Here is a 22,611-nt window from a genome sequence, read left to right as displayed (position 1 = left end):
TCTTCAGTGACATACCCTGGGGCTGAAACATTAGGATAGGCTGCAAAACCTGACAGGGGCACTGACTCATCCTGTGAGGCTAGCTCCAGCCTTGCAGGGGGGGAGGGTGGTAACCTACAGGCATCTTTAGGATCCTTAGACCTAGGCGGTGATTTTCCAGTGCCCTTGTTACCTCCCCCTGAGACCCTCTTACGAGGAGACATAGTCCTAAGCTACAAAGCAGAGGTACTAGTACAAAGTGCAATCACTGTTGTGCTACAATCTCACAATATACATATATGCTTAAACTGCACAACCTGATTCTGAGTAGGTGTCTTAGAATTGCCTGGATCCGACCCCTTAGGATGCTTACTGCCCACAGCTTTATGTCATCCGCTTACAGATCCCTGGCGTTCTGGGCTTTTTAAATTTGCGGCTTTGGCACCTGCGCAGTGAAGCGCCCTGCAACCACCCCCCCTCCGTTTTCCATAGGAGCGCACCCTTGCATGTGCATGCATGTGCGTGCATGAGGACTGTCAGCATCCGAGGGGGAGGAAGAGGACCACCTGCTGAGCTGCACGAGAACCCCCCAGACTACGTGGGACTTCTCTTTTAGTCCTTTGTGTGGCAGAGCCTGCAGCGGAGGATGTGAGCCATCCGGAGACTGGCTTCACTGAGCGTGTATCCTGGAAAGGCATGTAAGTATACACCAGGCTGCTCTTTACTCCCTCTAGTGGCGGAAACCAGGTAAGACATACAACTACTCACATGAAGAAATCCATAATATATGATTTATATAGGATTCATTTCTCTTATCTGTCCCCGCCGCAGGAACTGCTGAAAATAGACAGTTTCCAATCTTCACCCATCACGGCAGGCAGAGTTGTGCCAACCTTCAAGATTTTTTGGGTTCCTTCTCAGAGGAACCTCTTACCTGGACCTTGTAAAAGACTCTGCCAGAAACGTTCGTGCCACTGTTTTAATAGTACACCAAGTCTGGTTTTCCCAGAGCCCAGTCTTCCAAAGGGAGAGGACTTACAGGCAGAACCTAATTTCTTCGGATGACGAGGCCCGGGTACCATATCATCTTGGGAGTCAAATATCGGCCCGGGATATGGATCCAGTTATCATAGCCCTTAGATCCCTGCAGGGACCTGCATAGAGCTTCCTTCATAGCACATGTTTTACGTGACCAACCATCTTAGGCACTGGCAAAAAAACTGAGGTGCCTCCCATATGGGAGGGGTTATATAGGGGAGGAATTCTCCTTAATTGGGGTTAGCCAGTGTCCAATCACCGAAGGTGCCTATATAACCCACTATGTAATGAAGCTTCTGTGTCCTGTGATGTATGATCAAGAAACTTAATTTTTATATCAACCCAGTCATCTTACAAAATAAATAAAACATGACACCAACATTTTGCTAGACAACCATATTTATTTTCCAAGAAAATGAAGAAATTAAAGATGAGACAAATGTCAGTAAATTAAGGGACAACAATGTAAGACATTTCTAGAGTAATATTGTTGACTTGTACCTGCAAAAAATAAAGAAGAATCAAAATTTGTAAAATGTAACTGTAAATATCTACATTTTAATATAATTACATTTGTATGTATGGTGCATCTCTTCTTTTAGGAGTTTGTGTATCACCAAGTGTTTATTTACAGAGAACAGTCAACATATTTTCCTGCATGCTTGTAGAATTTCCATGTAAACTGCTATACATTTTCTTTTGTGAACAATCCACTTTGGACATCTCTGTGCATGTGCGGGAAACCTGCATGTGCATATATCTCCACTGCTGACTCCTAAAGCCCTGTGGCAATTCTCTGTATAGGTGGAACCTGGCAGCAGAGGCAGCATGTCCATAGGGGGCGCCCAGGTGTTATATTCTCTCCCATCTGCCCCCCCCCCCAAGCAGTCACCAAATTTTCTTTTTACAAACATGACCCTTTAAAAAAAAGGCCTTAAGTGCACAATCCCCTCTCCACTGAACACACGGAGAAAGCCGGAACTAGCTGCCGCTGAAGGGGACAGAGACAGACGCAGAATGAAGTAGAGCTGTGTTGCCGGGACACGTGAGGAGGACTCTGTTTTGCTGATGGGGACGCATGTGAGGAGGACTCTGCTGCTGATGGGGACACAGATGTAAGGAGGGACTCTGCTGATGGGGACACAGATGTAAGGAGGGACTCCGCTGATGGGGACACTGATGTAAGGAGGGACTCTGCTGATGGAGACACAAGGAGGAACTTTGCTGATGGGGACACAGATGTAAGTAGGGACTCCACTGATAGGGACACTGATGTAAGGAGGGACTCTGCTGATGGAGACACAAGAAGGAACTTTGCTGATGGGGACACAGATGTAAGGAGGGACTCCGCTGATGGGGACACAGAAGTAAGGAGGTTCTCCACTGATGGGGACACAGATGTAAGGAGGACTCCGCTGATGGGGATATAGATGTAAGGAGGACTCCGCTGATGGGGACACAGATGTAAGGAGGTACTTTGCTCATAGAGACACAGCTGTGAGAAGGGCTCCACTGCTGGGGGCACCTTATGTAAGGAGGGACTCTGTTGGGGGCACCTGATGTAAAAAGGGACTCTGCTGGGGGCACCTGATGTAAGGAGGGACTCTGCTGAGGACACCTGATATAAGGAGGGACTCCACTGGGGACACCTGATGTAAGGACGGACTCTGTTGGGGCACCTGATGTAAGGACGGACTCTGCTGGGGGCACCTGATGGCATCTGGTGGTAGGCGACGTGGCAGGTGACACGCTCAGGGCTCCCACTGATTCTGTATTATGGTGAGTTGAATAATTAAATTTTATATTACAATGTAATAATAGAAATAGTGGGCTTCAATCATTCTGATACCATAACAACCATGGTGCTGGGATGATTGAATTGCTAACACCGGGTGTTTGGAGTATCTATATCTGCTGAAGTTAGATTTTCTGGAATAAACATATTGCTATTGTTGTGTAGGATCTGGGACTGCTGTCCCGCCATCTCTCTCTCTTTTTCCCTCCCTGTCCTTCCATTCCTCATTCATCTCAGACGCTAACCACACCCCCCTTAGAGCCCAATATTTCGCTGAAACCACATGCATTTTCACCAAGTGGGGGGGGGGGGGTCAAAAAAGGAAGGGCTGGGTCTGGCGCCCCCCATCCTAAAACTTCTCCAGCCACCACTGCCTGGCAGCGTGTATGTGCAATAATAGGCTACAGGGAGCACAACATCATTCTTTTCTAATCAGAAGTACAATATAGGAAGTGCTGTGCTGAAGCAAATTGTTTTAAATCTAATTTTGGGAGAGGAGTATGGAACCAGGTGCAAATAAGTTGTTTTCTGGGTAAAGGTCTGCTTTAGCTAGTAGTGCTTTATGTTTGTAGCAATGAATCTACCCCCTAGCACTGAAAATTGTCAAACATCCAGTGGGACATGAACAATGCAGATGTAGACCTTGAAATTAGGTCTTTCAAGTAAGACTCCTTAAGAGAATTTACTCATTAAACCAATGTTTCTTTTTAGAGGAGCTCCAAACAGTTGAAAAACTTTTTAGAATCTGGTCCATGAAAATTTCAAAACATAAAAGCAGATACACACTATAAAACCTTAATCCTTATCAAAACAGAGACTAAAGACTGCTGAAAATAGTATAGGGGTTGAATTAACAAAGACAAATAGACTGTCGCTTTGCAAGTGCAGTTGCTCCAGAGCTTAGTAAATGAGGTAATAGCCTTAGGCCGCGTACACACACGGGGACTGTTCGGCCAACTTTGTCCGCTGAACAGTGTTTCGGCGGACAGTCCGCCCGTGTGTGGGCTTTCAGCGGACAGTTTCAGCGAACAGTCCGCTGAACAAGGTTTTTCGGAAATTCCGAAAAACTGTCCGCTGAAACTTTGTTTCAGCGAACAGTCCCCTCGTGTGTAGGCTTGTTCGTCAAACTAAGTTCCGCGCATGCTCAGAAAGGATTTACACGCCGAAAGTTATAATGCAGTGTATAGGACGTCGTATTTTTCGTCCCGTCGTACGTGCCGTTCACGTCATCGCGCGCGGTTTCAGCAAACTGTTCGTTCGTCGTGTGTGGCCATGTCCGTCCATGCTAATTTTGAGCGGACTGTTTGCTGAAACTGTTTGACGGACAAAGTTGGGCGAACAGTCCCCGCGTGTGTACGCGGCCTTACTTTACAAAGTATACCCAATCACATGCACAGAAAAAAGACCGCTTTTTTCCTTGCACATGATTGGATGAGGAGCTTCCCCTCATTTACTAAACTCTGGAGCAACTGCACTTGCAAAGTGCACAGTCTATTTGCCTTTAGTAAATCAACCCCAAATAATTCTCATTTGCATTTAGTGCATGTCATGGCTGCTTTAGGTTAGGTACCCTTCCCTGTTCCACCCACAATTAGGTCTATTGTGGCTAAAAAACATTCTTTAACAATATAGCATTGATTTTTTAACCACTTCCCACCCGGCCGATGCATATATACGGCTGGGTGGGAGCCGTCTACTCCTGATAGGACGTTCAGGAACGTCCTTCAGAAGTAGCGGGATCGCGCGCGCATGTGTGCCCGTGCAGCGGCGCAATCCCGATGTGCTCGTGTCACCCGGACACGGCACATCTCAGATCGGCAGGAGGGCTCTGTGATTGGCCCTCCTGATCACATGACGGCCGTGTCCAATCACGGCCGTCATGTGATGTAAACAAACAGCCGGTTGCTAGGCAATCGGCTCTCCTCTCCTCACACGGAAGTCATCGCTGAGGAGAGGAGAGCAGAACGCTGCAGCCGGCTGATGATCAGTGAGTATGAGCTGTTTTTTACAGCTTTTTACTCACTGATCATCAGTCTAGTGTCAACACACAACACACCACACAGTACAAACACAGTCCCCACATATGTCCCCAAAACACACATGTCCCCAAAACATACATGTCCCCAAATAATAAAAACACATGTCCCCAATAATAAAAACATGTCCCCCACATATGTCCCACTGATTATCTGCACACATATGTACGTGATCACCTGCACACATATGTACATGATCATTTGCGTACATATGTCCCTGATCACACAAACCAATTATTATACACTTAACGGAATTTTTTTTACCAAAAACATGTAGCAGAATACATTTTGGCTTAAATTTATGACAAAATTTGATTTTATTGGATTTCTTTTCAAATAGAAAAAAGAAAATATTGTTTTTTTTCCAAATTTCCGCTTTTTTTGTGCTTATATCGCAAAAAATAAAAAACGGAGTCGTGAATAAATAACACCAAAATAAAGCTCTATTCGTGCGAACAAAATGATAACCATTTCATTTGGGTACAGTGTAGCATGACCGCGCAATTGTCATTGAAAGCGCTAGAGCGATGAAAGCTGAAAATTGGGCTGGGAAGGAAGGGGGTGAAAGTGCCCTGTATTGTAGTGGTTAAAATGTTCTTCATACTCACTTATTATGTTGAATTTGCATTCAGCTATGAGCAAAGTTTAATTTACTGTGCCCTCTGTGCCAGATTTTCTGTGATGGTTGAAACAAATTTCTGAAACACACAGTTTTAAGAATACTTTACAACAAAGCAGAAAAAAGTACATCTCTCCAACACACAAACATTTTTACACGTTTTTCTTTCTAAGAACCCTGTTTTATCCCTTTAAACCCCCAACAGAAAAATAACAGTTAATCTGTCAGAAATCCAGTGGGGTCCTAACTTCCTGTTTTAGCTGGCCATAAAGTGCCATTACTGCTCTGAAATCCCAAGCATCATTGTCGGCCATGTCTCTATGGACGACAGAAATTCACCCAACCCTGTCCCTCTCCACAAGCATACACAATGGTAAAACCAAGGGAAACAAGTGTATAGGTGCTGCAACCTTCCCACATAAAAGCTCCGTCCGGTGCTCAGACCTTGAGGCTGCTGACACCTCTAATGTACCAGAATCAGGAAAGGGATAGTCAGCAAATATAAACTATGCATGCTTTTGTTGGTCACTTTTTATATGCCTGTTTTTTTATATGTTTACTTTTTGTGATGTGTTCCATTGTTCAGAGTCATGCCAGGTTTTCCCTTTTGCATTTTTAATTCACCTGTGTTGGTTAATCATGTGACTTTTCTATATACTATTTAAGTGTTACTTATTTTGTTTTTTATCTGCAGTGACTAAGTACTAACGTCTGAAACGCGTATGCTGTTTTACAACTCTGTACATGTTTTTTCATAAAGAGATACAATTTTGGATGTCATCCTGAGTGCCGACCATCCCTTTCCTTACAATGGTAAAACCACCTTTGCTCTATTTGAAACTGATATCCCATTTTACTGTGAACAGTTCTTGGGTTTGAAAGTTAATTTATCAAATTTACTATAGATCTTGGAGATATTTATATATTAATTAGTATAGTTTTCTAAACTAAACCCATTTATTCCAACATTTTATTGAGTGAGGTCTCCAATTAATCAATAATTTGATTACCCAACCCTGAACACTTTGCACTTCTTACCCTTATGACTCAAACTGTACTACATATTTAATATATAGCTTCCGGAGACAATTCTATATTTGCATCCCCATGCAATCATCATCATGCATTTCTATACATCCAAAGATGTTCAACTACTGCTTGGCACTGATTACTTCTGCTTAGCCTACAATTATCCTATATTCCCAGGATCTTCTCCATTTATTCTAGCTTCATTCCATTTGTATCAAATAAAATTTCTTCTTCCATGACCATGTTTCAATGTTGTCAAGATTCTTCTGTTAAATATACTACTGGTGAGTTTTAGTTTTTCTACATAAATGGTGTCATCAATATAAAGGGCAATACTTAGTTCTCTACTATCCACTAGGTCATGTTTAAAAAGACTGAAATGAACCAGTCCTGTTACAAATTCTTGAGATATACTATGTAATTATTTTGCCTTTGATCCTTATTTATACCAGTTGTTTTCCCATGAAGACCATTCTTCCCTAGTCCCTGTATCCTCAGCTTCTCTACTAAGCTATTGCGAGGAGCAGTATCAAATGATCTTACACAATTCAAATATATTACATTGTTAGTGTTTTGCACATCAATTTTCAATATATTAAAACTCCTGTTAACAATAAAATCTATAAAAATTGTTTTCTACCTTCAAGTAACGAGATTCTTTATTATATACTTCTAAAAAAAGAAGTGGTCTAATGAAAAAAATTGAACAATGTAGAAACTACCCATAAAGTAGTTAATTCAGTCAATGTTTTACTTACCAGAACCTTGTCTAAATCTGTAATAACTCCCACCTATAAACATTAAAACATAGTCAGTGTAAGCAAAAGAGTATATTGAACTTGAACTTGTTTTTTAAATTGTTTATTTCAATGCACAGGTATATACTGTTTATGAGTAATTAATTCATAAATAAAGTGATATAAATGTATTTGCCATGTATTTCATCCAAAAAAAATTCTATAATGTATATTGGTATATATTAATCATGCCTCATTTTTTTTACAAAACGATATATATAAGTATAGATAATTGGAACTATAGACAGATTTAATGTATAAATCCAAAACAAGTATAGAAACACGATAATTTGTATGTTACAAGGGCCTAATTTAGTATAGCATACCTTTTGATGTAAAGTAAAATGTATGATTTTGAAATGAATAAAATGTAAGACTACTAATTTTATTAAAATTTAAAAAAGTACTAATAGAGGAATTGTACAATTTGGTTATCTTACTTACTTAAGTTTCCAGTGTAGCAAAACACATGCCTTGTTTGTGTTTCCACATTTTAGCCTGTTTTACCTGGTCACAGTCAAATACTGTTCTAATACTAGACAATTTGTTCCATACCATAACAAGGGCTATAGCTCTGATATGTTTGAAAAATGTTGTATATGGGGATATAGCAGGAGGCTGCACTTGGAGTGAGGGTGTGTGGTGTTTTGGGTGTACAGGTGCTGAGATTAAGGAGTTACAAGAAAAAAGGTAGCTCTTGAATGGACTATTAGCAACAACTGCCTCATGCACAGTAATCACTTCATGCTAAAAGATATAGCCTAAAATAAAAAAAAAATGAAAAAACACAATTCATAGAAAAAAGTAGTTGAAGTATTGACAATTCAAGAGCTCTATCAAGTTATTGATCCCTAATAGTATTTTTGGTTATATAGATCTCTGAACACTAGCAAGAGCATATAAGAAAATACACCCCAGCATGACAATTAAAAAAATTGAAGCATAGTTTGTTAAATTAGATGTAAATCCCATAACTAAAATCTCAAATAATATTTAACATTATAATATATTTGGGGAGCCTATATTTTGTTATTCATTAGCTTTCATGAAAGAAAAAGTTGGTGACACTGATCTGAAGCTCCTTGTTTGGTCACTTTGTGTTTTAGAGTGACACGCCCTGACCCTTTTTCCCATAATCTCCTGCTGTAAATCATCCTGTCACATGTTCTAACTAAGGAAACTATAATTTACTATGCTTATGCACATTCCCTATGCATATTCTACCGTTGTCACCATTTAAAAAAGGTCTGTGAAAAAAACAACCAATTGCAGCCAACAACAATTCGAAAATATGTCCTGTGAAAAATGACATGCAGCCTGTTATAACTGTTGTGTATGGAGACAGGGACAAGCTGCAACAGAGAATGGAGAAAATTAAAACCCTTCCCTAGTTTTCTAAGGTACAAAACATTTTGCTTTAGGATATCTGTCACTGCCTTCAAGTCCTTCACTTATTTATTTTTATACAGTTTGTTAGCTGCAGTCCCTACACCCTATGCTTTCCATAGTACAGCTAAAGTGCACTGTCAATATGACTGCTGTGACCTCACCCTTTTATAGTGACTAGATTATCAAAAAGCCCCTATCTAAACCAGCTGACCTAAGCTGAAAGGCCAGAGAAAGCTTTATGGTACAAAGAATTTGATCTGGAAAATTATTTCACCAAGATTGCAAACCAAACAATTAGGGTATACCTTGAACCCATGGTGGTGGAGCTTACTTTGCAATGTGAATGTTCTCTAAACCTAGTAAAGAAAAGTGAATCTCTATTCACCCCACTCATTCAATAATATGGAAGAAAAAATGTAAGTCTCCTTGCCAGGACTGAGTGGTTAATACTTTACCTTATTTACTAAGTACAGTGTACAGTGTGCTTTTTCAGTAAATCAATCCCCGAGTGTTTAAAAGGAAACAGCTCTGTCTATACTCTATCTGTAGAAACCCCTTCATGTACTGTGTAACCTGTATTCAATGTTATAGAAGCATTGGTGAGTTATTCAGCTTAAAAAAATCTTTCTGGTACATAATTAGTGAACAATACTTCTGCGCCAGTCTGTCCCCAAAACCTGTTATTCCTCAACTCAATGCTTTCATGTTTTTGTGTCTGTCACACAGCATAGAAAGGGTGAAGTCAAGCTTTCAATCACAACCCTTGTGTCTAAGACATCACTTTCCTTCTTGCTACAGTCATGTGACACTGCTCTCTACAGGTCAATATGCATATATAAGTTGGCAAGGGGGCAGTAGGCATACATAAGCAGAGGTGGGGGCAGTAGGCATACATAAGCACAGGCAGGAGTTTGGTTAGAGTTGAGGATGAGAGAGATGAAATATAACTTTTGAGACCAAGGCACCCAGGTTAATTTCAGCTAAAAATACAATTTCCATTATTTCAGTTACTGCTTAATGCAAATCTTCTGGCCTGGTAAAGCTTTAAATGTAGCGACCCATGACATAATTCTACAACATGAGGCAAACTTTCTTACCATTATTTCACAGGAGACATCTCTGATGTCAGTGTTCAGGGGCTTATCATTCTATAAGTAATAAAATAAACACTGTTACTATCTTTGTATACTACAATGTACAGAACATCATACTGGGCAAAATGTACCATTAACTTTGTATTGTTAGGGCCTGCCTCCGCAATCCATTCCATTTAAAATACAATCAGGTAGGCTTTAGCATTTAATAGTTGTTGGCAAATATGAAGACTGTACCATGTCTGGCTTAATGAAGATATAGCATAACCTATATTTCAATATCAAGAAATTGTTTCTATTGTCTAATTAAATAGTGTCTAATTAACTAATGCTTCATCAGCACAATTGTTGATTTGCTTTGACCCTTGCAGCTTCTGTCCACAAAAGGCAGGAATGAAAGCAAATTCAGTGATTACTTTTTTCAAACAATTTTAGCTACTGATGCAATAAAATATGAATATGTAATATTATATACAATATATGAATTAATTTAAACGGTGAAACTTACCAGTATATCACCCAAGAAAGGAATGTCGTCCTACAAAATAGATAATACTATTAATCTAAGCAAAATTGGGTCAGTGTATAATACTATCTTTTAAAAATTAGTAATGTTAAAAGTGTTTACATTTAAAATGTGATACCAGACAAATTATGTTTTTATCAACTTTTTGATTGTTAGTTTAAAGATATGTAGATGATATACATATGTCTAGAAGACTTTTTGTTTCATACTAATCTATGGTAGACTGTAACTATGTTATTAAGTAAAATTTCTTTAAAACATTGATACATGCACCTAAGAGTGCCCCCACATCTTGTCTTTTGCTGTTTGATGTCCTTTGCTATGATGCCTCATGATAGAACCATTAATGTAAGGAGAGGCCCCAATGACCAATTGTGAGGAGTGCTAGGTGAAAGGGACAGATTAAATGCTAACGTTGTCATTGAAATCAGTATTTGCATTTTAGTACATCCCAGGTTTTTGGGGTCCTAGAGCATGCTGGGAAGTAATGAAGGAGATATGCAAGTTATGGTCTGTCTGCACCTTAACTCTCATGTATCTACATAAGCAGTGAGTACAAGTACATTTTAACATGCGACTATGTTGCCTGTTTGCTTCAGTAAGGCAGGAAATGCAGTTTAATGAAAATCAAACTTCAGGGCCATACACAAAACAATTGTTAATGATATGGAAGTTGCGAAGCCATAGAGATAACAAAGTTATTATCTAACACTGGATCATTTGCACTGGAAGGGTCTGCTCTGACCCTGATTTTTTTCCTCTTTCCATTGTAATATCAAAGGTTTAGATATGCAAGTTTAGATGGCAGGTAAAAACATTTTTGTGTACAATAAACATTTGAAAAAATTAAGGTACATACCAGGATTTTCATCACTTTTGCAATAATGCTGTCCTATAATATATAACAGAGAAATAATAAAACCAATTACAGATCAAAATAGGGTGCTCTTTGTTGATAAAATTATATTACAACTGTTTCTAAAGCAGAGATTGGACCTATTACGTGGACAAAAAATGCTCCCATCTTCCTAGAGATCTTGAACCCTCCATTTAACAAAAATACATTTGAGTGGCACCTCAATTCATCTTTGCTTACTAACCCTAGATACAAAGAGCAGATCAAATGGGAACTCCTTTCTTTTTTTCAAACATATGAAACTGAGGATGTAGACTAGACAAGTTCATATTGTGGAATTTGAATACAGCTATTATGATGGGTATACTGATAATGATGGGTGTGTCTACAATTCACGGCAGACCCTTACTAACTGCCTAATTAACCAATATGAGCATGCTCTTAAAATATCCAAGCTTAACTTTTATATCCAAGTGAATAAAGCAAGTACCCTACTAGCTAGACAGGTCAAACAGAAATTAAGGAAATCCAGTATATCTACTCTTGGGGACCCTAAAAAAAGGTCTTATTACTGTTCCGTAAGAGACTGCAAATGCTTTTAGCAAATTCTATTGTGCTCTATATAACCTTAAAAATGCCCCAAGCTTTCAACCTCCTACAGAATCTTAAATCAACACCTTTTTAGATTTGATTCACCTTTCTTCACTATCTGCTCCCCAACAAGCCTCTCTATCTGCACCTTTCATGAGCACTGAAATACACAAAGTCACCCAAAGTCTTCCTTCTAATAAACCACCTCACCCAGATGACTATTCTAATAATATAAAATATTTTTGTACATCCTCTCTCCACACCTGAGTGCTCAAGCCAACTAAGCAGCCAAGACAGGCTCTTTTTCTAGAGAATCCTTGGAAGCCCTTACCGTTGCATTGCCAAAGCCTGGGAAACCACCATCAGATACAGCAAACTTCATACCCATCTCCCTACTAAATAGTGACATTAATAACTATGCTAAGGTACTATCCAACAGATTACAACCCCTTATAACATTGGTCATCCACCCTATCCACAGGCCAGGTTTGCAAGATAACTGAAATACATCACAGGTGATATCATTTGATGCTCAGTGATTGCAGTATTCTAGTCTGCATTTCCCCAAGGCAATACATAAAACCTGGCCTCTTAATGGGCCATGAGGACAGGGTTGATGACCACTGCCTTATAAGATCATTAATACGCCCAGACCATGTAGGGTTTATTGAAACTCGATAAGCACCCGATAGTGCAAGGAGATTCATTGATTTAATTCAGTGGGCTGAACACCATCAAACACCTTCTCTGCTTCTGTCCTTAGATGCAGAGAAGGGATTTGATCACATGCCTTGGGGGTATCTCAGACAAGTGTTTTGTAAGTTCAGACTTTGGAGAACCTATTATGGCCTTTTACTCTGACCCTAGTCTTTTGCTATGGATCTCCGGCATGTTGGTCAATTCATTTCACATAACTAATAGCATCAGACAAGGCTGCTTGCTGTCATTCACTCTAGTTATTGAGCAGACCATCTGCACATGCAAGGAAGTGTTATAAGCCAAAATCTTAGGTTGAAACAATTATAGTTTGGAACCCTGGGTAGGTTGGTAATGCACTAGAAAAAGAGCTGCAATAAACTCAAGGCAGGAAGGTGAATTCATGACACAAAATCATAGTAGCAGAGACAAGAAAGAAAAGTTTCTATGTTGCTGACATGAATAGGAGGCAAGGAAAATAAGATAAGAAAAAGAAGGAGAGGGAAAGATATTAAGGGGAAATAGAGGGGATTGAAGGACTCCCTGGAGGAAGGCAAGCAATCACTGGATTGTATGAGTGAGGGTAAACATACCTAGCATTTGATAGAATGACTAAGGAAGAAGCAGGGTTTCATCAAAATTGGAGGGTAAATAATGTGTCACCCAGGGACTCCAGAGTTTTGGACACTATATCTAACAATACAGCTTTTATTTTGGCGTGAGCTTGTGTAATTCTATGTTTAATTGCAAGAACACAAAGAAGAATTGGAGAAGAAGTTTAAAGTGACAATAGGTCAAATTCATGGGTTTTCTATTCAGGAGTGACACTGCAGGGTCAGGGGTAAAGTGGGTGTCAAAGAGCTTTGAGAGTTACTGATCCCAAACAAGAATGCAGACCAGCTGCACTGACATTAGTCACCAAAATATGTTCTTCTTGTTTTGGTCTGATTTACCAAAGGAGTAGAGACTGTGCACTTTACAATATGAATTGCGGAGAAGCTGTAGTATCTTTTAATAATCACTCAATTAAAGGTGAAAATTTGAAAAACAAATATATTGTTGATGATTGAAAGATTGAAGTGAGCTAGGTTTCACCTTATTCACTAAGCTAATTGAACATTTAATTTGCTAGGTGGACAGCCTCTACTCCTATAGTTAATTAACCCTAGTGACTCACAGTACTACATCCAGAGACAACCAAACAACTAGAATTTTCAAAATGATGTCAACATTTCATTTATAGCTCAGTACAGAGTTTCTTCAACTGATACAATTATACTGATACAACTTTATTCACTGTTTTGTATCTGTCTGAATCAGAGCCATTAGTCATCTGATAAATGTAGGTGTTGATGAGATTCAGCAACCTTTTTACCATCCCCAACATATTCATTGTATTTTCTAGACCTCTGCTTGACAAATAGCCAATAGATGATTTACTGTAATTTATCTGCTAAACTTTTTTTTTATTGTTAATTTTTTTTTTTTTTTTACATGTACTTGTTTATGTAAACAAAAAAAACAAACATTTTATATATTGCAGCTTACTAGTCCTTCAATGTGCTTTTTTCATTGCTTTTACCTGGAATTCTTGCTAGCAACACACTTTCTGTTCTAGGATGAGAATGCTCACTCACCATACTGTATCTATGAAAGAGCACTGTTGTCAATGTAGGCTGCTATCCCCTCTCATTATCCCCATTACATAGAGGACAATTGTTTAGTTTACAAAAGATAGGTGGAAAGGTAGACAATAATGTCTGAGATGTCAGTTCAGTGCACAAGAATTTACAAGTACACTGCAATTCTAGCAGGATCAACTGGAATATTTCTGTGCTTGCAGAAAATGCACTCAGCTTAAAAAAAGCTTATAAAGACACCACATCTAAAGATTTGTAGGCTGCAATATATTATATTTTTGTTCTTAGGTTGAGATATACATTAAATGCTGATTTTTTATTTTTCTTCATGAACAGTGAGATGAGAAAATATTGCTTACATTCACAGACTGCATTGATACATGTCAAAGCTGATGTCAAATGTCATAAATAGTATTCTACAGTAATAATGGCAGCTCTAAATGTGAACAAACTATTTATAAGTATCTAACATACTCTAGTTCCTTACCACAAATCCAAACAAGACATTTGCAACCTGATCTCCAATCTGTTCTGCATCTTGAAGGGTAATAGTCTAAAAGGTAAACAGCACATACATGTATGTGAAACAATATGTTTTAAATACAGAAATTCTCTTTTTAATTAAAGATGAAAAATGATGTTATCATTTCAGTGAGCCAGATCAATTGAAAAAAAAGGTGGTTCAGCCATTTTTAAGGAGGACTATCTAAGGTAGGTCAACCTTAGGCTATAGTGACAGAAGGATTAAATGACTTACAATGGTGTAAGCAGCACAGGTGGCATGTTGTAATATATAGTAGCAATCCATCTCATTCAATCGGAGCATTGCATGATCATTCAAGATTAATTGTTTCTACTTGCTAATTTTACTAGAGCACTGCATGCCTGACCAATTGCTTTATATCTGAATAACTGCTATTGCTAGGGGATGAAAAAAAAAAACAGAGCATGTAGCTCCAGCCTGAGGTATCCTATGTAATTTACAGCGTGATGATGTGCAGTTATGATCTTTATTAGGAAGGCATTGATTTTGTTTTGTAGATTTTTATTTGTTTGATTGTTCTGCCTTTAAACACGAGGCACTATTACTGTATAAGTTAAGCCATTTACATCTATATATTTAAAAAAAAAGTCTTTACCACTTGTGTTCCAAGAATATTGTCAATGGTGCATCCAACTTTTTCCTAATAAAAAAGTGGAAAAATTAATGAACAGTTATAAAGATACATACTTTAACAACATATGCTTTGGGATTAAAGCTTAAAGATATAAAATACACATTGATTTAGCTATCCAATATACTTTGCAAACAATCTATAAGAAATTCCATTTTACAATAGCTTATACTGTCAATATATCCACAGCATTTGACACAATATCACATTGTAATAAAGCCAAATGTTATAGTATCCTATGTCCAATCCATCCTCAAAAGCTTTCCAGTTGCACTGCGGTTACAATGTTAGTTTTGTTTCTCTAAAACTTTTTAAAAGTGCATTTATTTACCTCTATGTTCTAGAGTGCATTGCGGTGAGTATCCCATAGTATTCCTGTATTATTTTATCCAACACGGTGCGCACACTGCACTGTCGTTTAGTCATTACCACAATACATAGGTGTGAAGCCAACCTCCACATTTTTAATGGGGTTGTAAAGTCAGAAGGTTTTTTTTCTTAATGCATTCTATGCAGAGGACATGGCAGACAATGGCTGTGAAATTAATGGGAAATGACGTCACCCATAGACTTACTATGGGGCTTCGGTTGGCGTTTTCTTCCTCTGCACCCGCCTACACAGCGAAGCCGCGGCTGACAGTTCAGCGTGGGATCTAGTCAAATCAGGTCGGAGCAGCTTCCAAAAAGGTATATATACTGATTTTTTTCTTTACAAGGCTAGATAAGTTAGATCGTGGGTGTCTATAGATGTAGGAATTTTAGTTTTAGCATGTGCTTCCATTTTAAATGGGGTGGTTGGTAAGCTTCCACAAACCAACATATTTAGGATGTAGTTTGTTGTAGTCCAGGGAAAGGCAGAACACCCTTGCAAATGTGATCAATTAAATTGGAAGTAATGCAGCATCATTTCTTATAAATATTATTTATTTATTTGTTCAGTACAATTTTGAAAAAGAAAAAGAAAATACAAATGTTAGTTACTTACCAAAAGAGCATTCACTTTCTGGAGGAAGTTTTCAAACAGTAGTGCATTTTGTTGTGCCTTAAAAAAATATATATTTATGTGATTAAATCTTAATAACTAATTATTTTAGGTTATAAACCAAATCATATTTAGACCTATTAGAGCTAGTAGTAGTTAGTCACATTTAACTGGTCCTGTCCTGTGATGTTGAAAATGTTTTGCTACTTATCCACACACATATACCCTCAGTTGTATTGAGTGTCTCATGTTAGAACTGACAAAGCTACTTGGATGAATAGTAAAATCTTTAACATCACAGAACAACTCCAGTTTAGTGTGACTAACTACTACTGACCATACCATGACCAGGATGAATGAGGCCTTTTCAACTGTTACTCATCAGAGCAAACAGTATAGTTACAATATAATTCAATTCAAGAGGAATCAGATGGCCCTGCTCGTTAGAGCTTACAACCTAAAATAAATTAATCACATATTACCTACATCCGGCTCTGTAAGTTGATCCTCTACAAACATTAAGAAATATTTCTGACATTCTTACCTACAAATTGTAAAATTACTTAAAATGTTTTAATAAATGATTTGAGGTTTTAGCCCTAATATCAGTGGCTTTTTTAATTGTAAGTAATATACTTCAGTCTAAGAAACATTCGTTTCAGAAGACATTTTTAGGAATTAACAGGCAAATTATAGATTTGATAGACTTCTATGTCTAAAACCAATGGGGCAACTACCATTAGAATATTTTTATTTATCCCCAAATATTTATTAATTCTATAAATCATTAAATACATATAAATAAATTATTTTATTGTAGCTCACCATCTATTTTATTTATATTTAGGTAATTAGGGATTCATAGACATGAGTTGCTTTTGACTCAAAAAGGCATATTATATTTCTTTATTTGCAGCATCTGGTGTTGTTGCATACAAATTATGAAGAGTCTTAATTTTAGGACTAGAAAATATTGATATATTATTGTTAATATATATATATATATATATATATATATATATATATATATATATATATATATATATATAAAAATTATTTTTTATGTTTTACCTTGGCTGTTTTGTAATCACAGAGCAGAGTAGCTATACTTTGAAGTACAGCTGGGGCATCTTCCTGTTAATAATAAAAATCAAACAACACATTTTATTACCTTGTAAAGCAATGAGATTTGTAAACAATGGCAAAACATTATACATGCTTGCTAAGAGAGGACTATAAAAATAGAAAACAATATGACATCATGCATGTAATACCTTGTGGTTATAGGCCACATAATATTATTATTAGTCTTGGATGCATGATTACACAGCGAGGGCTTTACTGATTGTCATTACTTGGAGAACATTGAAATATATTAGCTAATATTACCTTGAATAGAAGTTCAAGGCAGTTATACTGTGAGACTGATGCAGCATCTGTAAACACATAAAAAATGTACATTGAAACATGAAAATCAAACTGGAGCATTTTTCTCTTGCGTATATTGCATCTGTGTTTATTGTTACTTCAATCTTTTGATTTAATAGTTCTTCTAAAAAAATACTTATCTTATAGTAAACTTTGTATTTTCTTTGGAACTAAAATTCTGTATTCTATATATAACCTGTAACTCATGATGACATAAAGAATGCAAAGTGCAACCCAATAAAAACCACCAAAGTGTCTATACTAACAGCTGATAAAGTGCACTACCTGAGCTTTCTTTACTAACAGTTCCTTTGTGTTTGGGGCAACACCTGGATCCTGAGCTCAGGTTGTATTATAACCAGGGCTAAAATTTGCCCCTGCTATTTTAACTGTCAAAAGCCAGGACCTCTGCTTGCAAGAGAGGTTCTGCCATTTACCAGGATAATAAAATGGGGAGGCTTAACATAGGGAGAAGGCAGGGTTTAATAATGACAAAACTGGACTTGTATACAATCTTGGTCTATGATCCAAGATCCTTCAGAAGGGCTACTGAACTATTCTGAGGACAAACATAGGTCTCTGCACATACAACAAGATAGCTATAGCTTATCGATAATATTCATTTATATTTTTTTTGGTTGATATGACAGATTCACACGAAGGCCAAAAACCCTTTTATTTGTCCTGCTTACGCAATCCTTTAAATGTAACAATAAAACATATCTTGCTTCACCCTAAATCCAAGAAACACATGGAGCATGAACTGCTCTTAGTTTGCCCTCTGCTTCCCAGGATTGCACATAGAACTACTGGTGCTAAAAGGGTATTGTTAGGGTTGGAGCCTGGGTTTTTCCATTTAAGTCCTTTTTGCACAAGTGCTTACTATGTTTTGTGCTGGATAACCTTTTCCTATAACTTAGTGCAACTTACTGTATTTGAGAAGTGTAAATTACCTTCTATGGATATTTACCATTTACAGGCACTTTCCAAACAAATGTGCAATTTGTATATAGTGTCTAAATCTCTGTTTTTTGAGGTGCCAACGCCATCCCTCTACTCCCCCCCCCCCTTATAACAACAATGGGATGGTCATTTCAGTATAATGATATCTGATAAATCAAAAATACACAGCAATGGATTTGAAGCTTATTATCATATCTAAACATTTAGACTTTCACTTCCTTAATCCCCATAAAATGCATCAGCAATTGGAGCTATGTGTGCTAACATGATGTGGTTGATAAATAGATTTTACTGCTTTTGGAAAAATAATCATAATTTGTGTTTGAGCACTGTTTTGCTAAAGGCCATCAATATTTAAAGTTTATTTGAATGCCATATTAATACATATAAATGTGTTTGGTTTAACATAAATGCTTTTATTAGCAAACAATAGCATAACATATACATTCATGTATTTCCTGCCTATTAGTATTGTGTAATTATTATGAAAGTCCAGGAGTCCTCTGCCAACTAGGATGATGGATTAAATACTACAGAAACTCAACCTGGCTGATCTTGTAAATACCTTTTAACCGGCAAGCATGGAAAAGCTTGTGGGCAGGGAGGAATAAACTATATGCATACAGGATAAAGATGAAATATCTGTAATACAGTACATGTCTTTGTTGTAACTTTGCAAGCTGTAAGTGTATATACACTATCGTAATTATTGAAATATTCATTTATCTGTTGGTATTTTTCAGGATGGTGAATTATGTTTTCTAGATGTTTTTTCTCTGTATTTAAAACCTTAAAAGTAAATTTTCTTACCAAACGAGCTAGTGAGAGCTGCAACTAAAAACACAACGGCTATCTTCATTTTGATGGTGCAACAGTCTCACACTCCGATCTGAGCTGAAATGTGAATGATGGTAATGTCAGGCTCACTGGCTATATTTATATGGTGCAAAGGCACAAAGGGCATCTTGGCTGTTACTATGCCAGTTCATAAGTGCTTTAAAAAACAAACACATAGCTTTTGTCTATCTTCTTGGGTTGTGGTTTATTTTTGATAAGTCTAAGTCTTGCAATACAGTTAACATGCTGGGAGAATTTATTTTGTTTGGATTTTGATCTCTAAATCTTTTTCTTCCCAAGGTTATATATTGATAACAATGAAATGTAGTTCTGATTATCACTGTACAATAGATTTGAAGTTTAATTTTTCCAGTTTTCAACAAGCGAAAAAATGTTGACATGGTACTATAGACTTTTGTCCATCACCACGTCTTGGTCTATGTGGAATAAATTCTGCTGAATGAGAATACTGAAAGTGACATTGATATTATATTAATCATATGTTTATAGTCATATTAACAAAAATAATTGATATATACTACATCTATTTAGCTGTCTGTATGAATACTTTACCAAAGAGGCACTACATCTCCTTATTTACACCTATTTACTACGAATTTGTAAGTTTGCTGATCAGTTTATCCCTAGAGATGTACCAAATGTGCATTTCCTAGACTTATGTTAAATGGTAAATTATGAAATACACATTCATATTTGGCTCAGAATTATGTGCTTACAAATCAACTGAAGTCAAATATACACCCCTGAAGATGTAAAAAAATTCCCTTTTCATCCATACCAATGCTTTAAATATACAAATAGGGGTTTTAGAATTTAAAATACATATTTTTTGCAATACTTTAATGTGTTTTTAGTTCTAAAAAAAACACTAAAAAAACATGTCTTGTCTTGTCTCTAAACTAGGTAGCTCAAAAATAAAATTTAAATAAAAAATTCATGAAATTATGACCATTTGAAGCTGCATCTGAAAATGCTTCTTATAATAAATAAATCCAGAGATATAGCAGCTCAAGTTATGTGCAAATCTTAATTTTTCATGAAGTTGCATGCCCCACCTCCTATCTCAGTAGTAATAATTGTTGCATGAAATCAATAACAGGGAGGCTAGAGACATGGGAAAAAATTGCTTAAGCTGACCATACATTATACAATTTTCTTATTCAATTTCCTTTAAATTTAACTTCCATTATGTTGTACAAGGGCCTGCCTTATTGCATACAAATTTAAAGTGTTCAGGTTTGACGTCTTATTATATGGTTTTGGTAAATCTAAAGGAAAATTCTACAAGAAAATTGTATAATGTATGGCTAGCCTTGGTTTACTTGTACTTGCTGATGTCACAACAACACAAGTGTCCAGGTGCATATACCACCACCTAGCTGGGGAGAATGCAGTCTGCACTCTGCATACGTCACTGCTATTCCAAACTCATAGACTGAGGATTTGTGGGTGATCTGAGGCACACTGAAGCCATAGACACATAAAACAGGATCACAAGCCAGTAGCTACACACTACATGTTTCGAGGCATGGCCCCCTTCTTCGGGTCATAAAGTACAATGATGCTTTGGTTCCATGGTATGTGCTAAGAGTTACAAAATCTTTTAAAAATGTATACATCCTTGGTATGCTTTCAGATATGTTGCCTGGGTTTGAAGAGATTTGTCAACCCTGGGGGAAATACTAGCAGAACACCTCCTTCAAGCCTGTCCCTATCCAAGCACAAGTCCTAGAATCCCGTGTTGAAACCAAAAGGGGTTTGATATTGTGAAACCCCCTTTGATGTAACAGTGGCCCCTTAAATATTTATACAATAACTGGATAGCCTCAATGAATAGCTAATAAAAGTTCTAAGAAACATAAATCAATAATCACAATTCTTGTTGTTCACTCTGTTGGGTTTTAAGTGATATATAAATAAATATATATAAATATATATATATATATATATATATATATATATATATATATATATATATATATATATATATATATATATATATTTGTTTATATTAAATGTTAATTAGTTACAGTTCTAGTACCAGGCACTTGATATCTCTAACAGAGATACATGCTTGCCAATATTTACAGTTACATTAGAAAATCCAAAAGCCACGTGTGAAGCATGCCATGTCAACAAAAACTGTGTGTGTGTTAGTCATGAAGGTGCTGCAACTAAAAAGGGATTTGGTCTGTAACATAAGTCTATAATTTCAATACCCTTGGTTTTCATTTTCAAGGCTGGTTTTATTTTGATGAATGCATGCTGATGGGCTTTTCATTATCGTGCTTTTATTTTAAGGCTTTCTGTACATTTTTACATTGGGTATTATCACAAATGTTTCCTGTAGGAAGTTTCCTTCGATACTTATATGATTTCTTGTTTGTGGGCCCAACTGATTCTACTATATGTCAGGAATCTGGACAAATGTATTAATATTTGCAATCCCTTTGGTGTGCCACTCGCACAGAAGAAAACTGTTTTTCCAACAACCACTATTGAATTTTTAGGCAATTTGTTGGAATTTAGATTACCAATTGATACGTTAAAAAGAATAAGAGGGATAATTTCAGTCTTTCTGTCTAAAAACAAAGTGTTCTTAAAAGAGGTCCAATCACTATTGGGTATCTTCGCCTTTGTAGCCAAAATTATCCCAGTAGCCAGAATATTCTGTAGGTGATTGTCATGAAATGGTACCCCCGTTGGTGGCGCTGTTGATCTCTTGGATTGCAGTACCAGTGTCCACCAGCGGGTGTCTTCTAACACCCAGGGCCTGTAATAAGAGGACATACCTCCTGGTGGCACTATTGGATCCCTGGACTGTAGTACCAGTGCTCACCAACGGGTGTACTCCGGCAGTGTGGAGCAGACAGCACCTGCAGCGATCAGCTGTTACGTGAGGGTAATCAGTAGTCTTATAAAGACCCAGCAAGCCCTAACATGCTTGTCTCAGTATCACACTCTCTCCATGTAACCTGAACCTTTGGACCTGAACCTTTGGACCTGAACCTTTGGACCTGAACCTTTGGACCTGAACCTGAACCTGGACTTTGTATTTACCTGACCTGTCCCTTCCTGATTCTTAGCCCATCCTGGACCCTCTTGTCTCCTGCTACCTTG

At 37.3% G+C, this 22,611-nt stretch overlaps 1 protein-coding gene across 1 annotated transcript; it reads right to left on the bottom strand.

The window, feature by feature from the left end:
- Positions 1–1,425: 1,425 nt before the first annotated feature.
- On the bottom strand, positions 1,426–19,533 carry LOC143960894 (uncharacterized). Its single transcript, XM_077469887.1, has 12 exons — positions 19,444–19,533; positions 17,632–17,678; positions 17,314–17,376; positions 16,246–16,302; positions 15,225–15,269; positions 14,573–14,638; positions 11,162–11,194; positions 10,285–10,314; positions 9,780–9,830; positions 7,255–7,287; positions 5,457–5,546; positions 1,426–1,518 (listed from the first exon to the last, which is right to left on the bottom strand). Exons 1-11 carry the CDS (start codon positions 19,490–19,492, stop codon positions 5,499–5,501), a joined length of 522 nt encoding a protein of 173 aa, XP_077326013.1. The 5' UTR covers positions 19,493–19,533; the 3' UTR covers positions 1,426–1,518; positions 5,457–5,498.
- Positions 19,534–22,611: the final 3,078 nt, after the last annotated feature.

This window comes from Lithobates pipiens, unplaced genomic scaffold, assembly GCF_037356315.1.
Source record: "Lithobates pipiens isolate NorthernLeopardFrog02 unplaced genomic scaffold, aLitPip1_a1.2 Scaffold_8, whole genome shotgun sequence".
Taxonomy (NCBI): domain Eukaryota; kingdom Metazoa; phylum Chordata; class Amphibia; order Anura; family Ranidae; genus Lithobates; species Lithobates pipiens.
The sequence above is the reverse complement of the archived record's forward strand: the minus strand, read 5'-3'. Positions and strand labels throughout refer to the sequence as shown.